At 49.8% G+C, this 7,463-nt stretch overlaps 1 protein-coding gene across 2 annotated transcripts in view; it reads left to right on the plus strand.

Moving 5' to 3' along the window:
* The window catches only part of GRTP1 (growth hormone regulated TBC protein 1), a 33,900-nt gene extending 27,682 nt beyond the window's left edge, over positions 1 to 6,218 (plus strand). For both annotated transcript variants that reach the window (XM_084879885.1, XM_084879884.1), the window contains 3 exons: positions 705 to 877; positions 959 to 1,144; positions 5,065 to 6,218. In XM_084879885.1, the coding sequence (XP_084736011.1) occupies positions 705 to 877; positions 959 to 1,144; positions 5,065 to 5,154 (449 nt within the window). In that variant the 3' untranslated portion in view covers positions 5,155 to 6,218. The remainder of the gene's footprint in view (positions 1 to 704; positions 878 to 958; positions 1,145 to 5,064) is intronic.
* Positions 6,219 to 7,463: the final 1,245 nt, after the last annotated feature.

A 7,463-nucleotide genomic window follows, 5' to 3' on the forward strand; every position in this document is an offset into this window, starting at 1 on the left:
CCTGAATCTTGAATAGGAAAGTGCTGAGAAAATATTTAAAAAATATATAAACTGGTAGTTTATCATACAAATTATAGTGAATCAGTGTTATTTTGTTTGAGAATGCCGGAGAAAAGTAGGTACATTATTTTTAATTAAATTTTAACACTAAACTTCACTACAGTTAGAAATTTACAAAAAAATCAATATCAGGTAAGTAGGGGGTCTACCCCAAACCGAAAAACATGGCAAGGGGTCTACGGCACAAACAAGTTTGGGAACCTCTGTTTTAAAGGCTGAATCCTACTCCGTTACGTGTGCAGACCACATTATCCACCTAATCATCCACAGGCACATGCTTGGTTATGTACTTTTTTGGCTGTTGTGAATAATCCTGCTATGAACATGGGTGTGTAAACACACTCCTGCTTTCTGCCAGCAGATTTTAACCGGTGCCCAGTGGGGCCTCACTGTCCAGAGCCCCAGGAACCCGGGAAAGCCTTGCTTTGGAAATCACTCTCAGGAGTCCCTTTCCCCACACGGCATGGCATCTCTCCCTGGTCCTCCCTCCACCTTTGCCCTCCTCTCCTCTGGAAAGGATCCTACGGGGATAGACCTGTTTTCTGTCCCTGGCTGAGAGGGAACGAGGGACGAGGCTGTCAGGGGCTGTGGTTGTGGAACAAGTGATACACGTTTTGGGGTTTTTCTCTTCATCCCCGTGGCAGATTACTACAGCCCCGAGATGCTGGGCCTGAAGACGGACCAGGAGGTCCTGGGGGAGCTGGTGAGGACCAAGCTGCCAGCGGTGGCGGCCCTCATGGACGGGCACGGCGTCCTGTGGACTCTGGTCGTGTCACGTTGGTTCATCTGCCTGTTTGTGGACATCCTGCCCGTGGAGGTGAGCATGTCACAAGCCTCGCTGGGCCCAGGGCCGGCTCCGATCAGCGTGCAGTGACGCGCCATTTCCGTTTCTCTGCAGACGGTGCTTCGAATCTGGGATTGTTTGTTCAACGAAGGCTCCAAGATTATCTTCCGGGTGGCTCTGACCCTGATTAAGCAGCACCAGGCTTTTATTTTGGAAGCCACCAGTTTCGCAGACATCTGTGAAAAGTTCAAGGAGATCACCAAAGGGAGTTTTGTGACCGAATGCCACACCTTTATGCAGGTGAGTGTGTGGGCGTGCTCAGCTGGTGCTCTGCTCTGCGGTTCCCGTTGCCTGGAATGGGTGTCCCAGCTTTGCACGTCTGTCTGGCAAGGCATCTATCTCTGTGTTTCCTTTGGATCTCTGCCTCCACTCGTCCCTTCACCCTCCGTCTCAAGCAAACCCTGAGGAGGGACTCCAGCCCCTCCAGGCCCTCTTCTCCTGGAGCCTTGTGCCGGAGGCAGGTGGGTGGGGCTGCCTGCCTGGAGTCCAGCAGCTGCTGCCCCTCCTCCAGTGCATCAGCCATGGAGTGGCTTGCCCCAAGGTGGGCAGGGTCCAATGCTTACAGGACCCCTTGTAGGGCCAGTTCAAGTTCCCTGGGAAGCATCAAGGTGTGAGTACACAACTCATCTAATCTGAACTTTAGTTTCTCCGTGTCTGGGGTCCTGGAAGGTGGCAGAGTTCCTGGAGGACTGGAACCCCTCCCAAGCCTGCCGCCTGTGTACCTGATCTCAAGTCACTCCTGATGGCCCTCCTGGTCCTAGTGGGGCTTCAGGCTCTGTAGATGACTCATACCTGGTGAATGAAAGAAGTGGAAGCTGCATTTGACAGGCCTTCTGAGGAGGCCTGGGAGCTGGGGCAGGCCTAGGCTGGTAAGGGGATTTTGGGTAGGCTACTGCAGTGGTTAGTAAACTCATTAGTCAACAGAGCCAAATATCAACACTACAATGATTGAAATTGCTTTTGAGAGCCAAATTTTTTAAACTTAAGCTTCTTCTAACACCACTTCTTCAACATAGACTTGCCCAGGCTGTCGTATTTTGTGGAAGAGCCACACTCAAGGGGCCAAAGAGCTGCATGTGGCTCGGGAGCCGCAGTTTGCTGACCACGGGGGTAGGGAGAAGAGGGCGCAAGCCCGGAGCAGAGCCCAGAGCTCGAATGGCACTGGAGGGAGGTGAGGAGTGCTATCGGAGCAGCCTTGCTCCACGGCACCTGGCCCACCTGGCTTTCCACCTTTCCATTTGAAATAATTACAAGTTCAAAGGAGGATGCAGAGGACATGAAGGCTGCATCCACGGGGTGCGCTGTTCAGATGCCTCAGAAAGCCAGGTAGCAAGCACCTTGCTGGGGCTGTTTTGCCTGGGAGCCACCAAGGGACAGCCTCCTGGGGGCCGGGACTATCTTAGAAAACATCTAGGGCTCTGAAACAGGGATGAGCACCTTGAACTTTCTCCACGCCACTCTGGAGGTGTGCTGGACAGCTGCTGAGAGCGAGAAAACCTGCAGAGGCTAAAGCTGGGGTGGGGTTCTGCTTCCACCTGGCCTACAAGACAGCCTCCCATTTATTTTATTTTTATTTATTTATTTTTAAATATATTTTATTGATTTTTTACAGAGAGAAAGGGAGAGAGATAGAGAGCCAGAAACGTCGATGAGAGAGAAACATCGACGAGCTGCCTCTTGCACACCCCCTGCCGGGGATGTACCCACAACTAATGTACATGCCCTTGTCCGGAATCAAACCCGGGACCTTTCAGTCCGCAGACTGACGCTCTACCGCTGAGCCAAACTGGTTTCAGCTAGACAGCCTCCCATTTAGCTGCTGTGGTGGGGACTAATGGTCATGAGGTCACATGCATCCTCTAAATGGCAGGCGGGTGGGCACGTGCGCTGACATAGCTGGTACCAAGCCCTGCTCACCTGCCAGCACCTCAGTGAGAAGATGAGGATGCTGGATAAGAAATGTCAGACAGAAAGCTGTACCGATTCCTTCGGAGGCTTGTCAGGTAGAGCTGGAGCCCATCACCTAAGTCAAAACTTGGAGTAACTCTTGGCGAGGATGTTATAGAGGAATTCAAGCAGCAGATGGCAGGATCCTGCTTTCTTAGGCCTCATGTGAGTCTGTGATTGTAGGTCGAGGAGTTGGTAGGAGCGGGACACTGAACTTGGAGATAGTCATAGCTTGCGCTCTCTGTATGACTGCTGGCAGGTTTCGGGGTTCTGTTTAGACTAAAGATGCTCATTTATCATAGGAAGAGATAATAGGTCCTGCATCCTAAGGATATTTAGGGCATTTTGTTTGTTTTCATGAGATACAATTCCCATACCATAAAATTCACCCTTCAAACATGAACAGTTCAGAGATATAATTCCACTATCTAATTTGAGAACATTTTCATCACCCTCCAAAGGAACCCCATAACCCCTACCCTCCCTCACCCCACCACCAAACCCTGGGCAGCCACCAGCCTGTGTTCTGTTTCTAAGGATTTGCTTCACATAAGGAGAATCATATAATGTGTGCCCTTTTGTATTGGCTTCTTGCATTCAGCACAATGCTTTCAAGGCTGCTTGGCTCTGGTATTTATGTCAGCGTCCAGCAGAGCGCCTTGCACACAGTAAGTGCTCAGTAAGTGCAAAGGGCAGTGAAGCGACGGCTCTGCCCACAAGCCAGCTGCAGGTGAGCAGCTGGGACCTTGGTGGGACCTTGCCTGCGTTGCTGCTCAAAGGCACTCCTGGGCCCTGTGAGCTTGGTGAGCTCGAGGGAAGCACAGAGGGTCATGAAGACACTGGGTTTTGCCAATCTCCCACATTGAAATAAAAATGTCGTGCATCGGTGCACAGGCTAGATGTAGCCATTCAAGGGAAGTTGGCAGGGAAAGAGCCCTAGAATGGGTGAGTTGCATTTGCTCAGTGATTTCTACAAAACTGTATACATGTCTCCGTATTAAGAGCACATCAAAATAGCAATTGCAGTTCCTACGTCACGTGTCTCTGAAATCCTAAACAAGAACCTCTGGCGGCGTGCCCTGGAGAATAGAAACTGATCTCACACTGGAGCTCAGTGTGACATTCATGGGCCGAGGACAGCTGAACGTCCTGGCACCTCTCGGTGGATGTGACTTACTTCCCCTTCTCAGGAACGTGGACAGTTAACACGCACACCCTCTACCCTGTCCTTAGGTGCTGTGTGTTAGGAAACTACAGAAGAATTTCAGAAATGCAGTTTCTTCTAACAAAACCTTTTTAATGACTAGCCTTTACACCTGGCCTGATTTACAACCGTGAATTTCTCAGCAGTAACTGCACAAATTATTAGATTACTCATAAATGATGCAATGGCGCCGAATCTGGTTTGGCTCAGTGGATAGAGCGTCGGCCTGCGGACAGAAAGGTCCCAGGTTCGATTCCCGTCGAGGGCATGTACCTTGGTTGCGGGCACATCCCCTGTAGGGGGTGTGCAAGAGGCAGCTGATCGATGATTCTCTCTCATCGATGTTTCTAGCTTTCTGTCCCTATCTCTTCCTCTCTGTGAAAAATCAATAAATTAAAAAAAAAAAAAAAGATGCAATGGCACATCCACCAGCTCAAAGTGTTTGTTCTCATGCCCGTCCTAACGCCCGGCCTCTGGAGTCACGCAGCTGTGGCCACCTGCCCGCTGCTCTCTGCTCTGCCTCCCTCCCAGACACCCTCTTCTCCTCATGGTGAGGCAGTTTCGTTACTAGAAATGAGTCTGAGTCTCTTCCTGCTTCCACTTCTCAAATCTGGTTTCTTATGCTTTGTCTGTTTATGAATGGCTTGACTGGCTTCAGAGCTACTAAGGGTACAACAGTTAAAAGGTCTAAACAATACATAAAACTCGGGCAACAGAAGCAAAAATACACACATCAAACTTAAAACCTTCTGCACAGGCAAGGAAACAAACAGCAGAGTGACAAAAATAAATAAATTATATATATATATGCAAATATATGCAAACCATATATTTGATAAGGGTTAGTATCTAGAATTTATAACTAACTACCCGGGGCTGAGGGCTGTCTTCCCTCGGAGGGTGTGGTCTTACGTCTGTCCATCTGCCACAGCCTAGCCTAGCACAGGAGGTGGCTAAGGTGAAAACCTACCTTTGGTTTGCTTTTAAACCATTTCCGTTCCTCTTCCAGAAAATATTCTCAGAACCTGGCAGCTTGTCCATGACCTCCATCACCAGGCTTCGAGAGAGCTGCAGGGCCAAGCTGCTGGCGCAGGGGTGACCTGGACACGCTCCCCTCTGCCCTGACCACGAGGCTTCATTCCCAGAGTTGACCAATTTGTACTGCTTTCCTTTTTAGTGCTGTAAATACTCGATGTCTCTACATTTTAGCCGTGAATTTTTTAAAAGAGCAGTTTAAAATCATGCCATTCTGTCACTGATGAGCTATGAAGTCAAATTCCTGAAGATATATTTTTACCTGAGACAATAATATATAAAATGTGAGGTGTGCGTTTGTATTTAATAAAGTTATGTCAACACCTATGAGTTTTGAGATGAGCTTGCCAGCCGACTGAAAGTTAAAACTAAAACTGTAAACTGTCATGTGACTGATGCCAATTAAATATTATTTTATTCCTTTCTGTGGCAGAACATTTACCTTCCTGTGAGGTTTGTAAATGTACCAAGGGATCATCCTTTAGAAAGGTCATTTTTTTAAAAAGGATTTTTTTAAATTTGATTTTTAGGTTTTTAGAGAGAAGAGGGAAACATTGATGAGAGAGTGAAACATCTATCGGTTGCCTCCTGCACACCCCCTACTAGGGATTGAGCCCGAAACCCAGGCATGTGCCCTGACCACGAATCAAATAGGCAATTTTTTGATACTCCAGAAAATGCCCAACCAACAGCCTCACTGGCCAGGGCTAGAAAGGTAATTTAAATTTTTTTAAAAATTGTCATGTCACGTAAAGAATGGGTACGATCGGAGCCCATGAGGGCTTGATGCAGCACCTTTTCCTGGACCCCTTCCTCTCGGGTCTTGAGGACACAAACCTCCCACCCAGACCCTTGACCCACCCTGAGCCCTGATGGTGGTGCTGCCTGAGAAATCTCACTGCCTGCGTAGACTGAACTCTGCATGGAGCAGGCAGGGGCAGACAGGGACACAGGGACAGGATGGGACAGGGCAGGGGCAAGGGTAGACAGGTGGAGACAAGTGGGGTCCCATGGGAGCAGGCAGATGGGAGACGTGGGGAATTCAGAAGCAGTTGGCCTGCATCCCTAGCACCCGCCCATCTAAGCAGCCTCAAGCTTGCCTGCTCTATTCAGCAGTGTGACCTGACAACACATTTCTCAAAAAAAAAAAAAAAAAGTCCTCCCACTTAATAACCCATCCTCATCCCACATCTATACTGCGATTGTGGGGAGTTTTACCCCCAAAGGGAGGCACAGGTAAGGGACCTGGGTGATGGCAGCCTCACCTGACAGCAGCACCCGGGCCACCCTCCTCTCCAGCCTGGGCCATCACAGAAATGCCTCCCTTCTCCACAGCTACTGATGAAGCTGGGCCTAGACCAGAACGGCATGCTGATGTCCCAATCCACCTTAGACGCTGAGCCTGGTGAGCCCTCCAACAAACAGCCAAGCATGCGCGTCACTGGCATGGGGTTGGCACAGCTGCCCGGAGTGGCCTCAGAGCTCCCAGTCCTGATACTTCACCAGCTGTGTGATCCCTAGCCTTTTGGTCCTAGGAACTGACACACCCACCATGGACAGGATGATGTCAAATTTCTGAAGGATATTTTTGGGGCTGTACCTGATGAACCAGCGGTGGGGCTTTCCCTGAAAGGAACTCAGTGATGGAGGTTCCCCTTCTTGAAAAGCAGCTGCGCCTCTAGGGCATGGTCTCATCATCCGGGCTGTCTGGGATCTTGGAAATTGTTGCCCCTCCAGGACCACACTACTTCTACTGTTCTCTAAATCCTAAAACACCTGCTAAGCCCCGACCCTCAGCCAACTGCTGGCTTCTCAGTTCTGCATCAGGCATAATGTGTCCGTACTGTTCAGACAGGGGAAATGAAAATCCAAGAACCTTATGGTGCACTACGGCTTGAGGTCATGCCGCTGCCTGCAGGCTCTGGACCTCATCCCCAGGCGGCTTTCAGATTGTCTAACTGCAATCCTGTTGCATCTTGGTATTTGTCACATGGCCCAAAACTGCTATGCTTGGTTTGAAAAGGACTGCTACCAAGTTAAGGACCGCCAATGGCTACCTCAGCTATGCAAAAGCAAGTTTCCTTCTGCCCATGTGGACAGCAGATTCTGGGGTGCAGGTGGTCAGGGATACTGCAGTCCAGGGTCACCCAGCAGGCAGGCTGCCCTCAGCCTGAGCCAACCAAGGCCCATAGATCCTTAGAGGGCACCAATCTGCTTAAAAGTTAAGATTAAATAAAACTTGAGTCTTGAGCGCCTGCTCTGAAAACTTCACACACAGCTGGCAGGGCCTGAGGCAGGACCAGATGAAGTCCATCTGCAGCAGGACCAGAGCCGCACGTCCCAAACAGTGCAGCAGTGCAGCGAGGTGCAGCG

Source organism: Pipistrellus hanaki (assembly GCF_964339955.1).
Source record: "Pipistrellus hanaki genome assembly, chromosome: 3".
NCBI classification, from domain to species: Eukaryota; Metazoa; Chordata; class Mammalia; order Chiroptera; family Vespertilionidae; genus Pipistrellus; species Pipistrellus hanaki.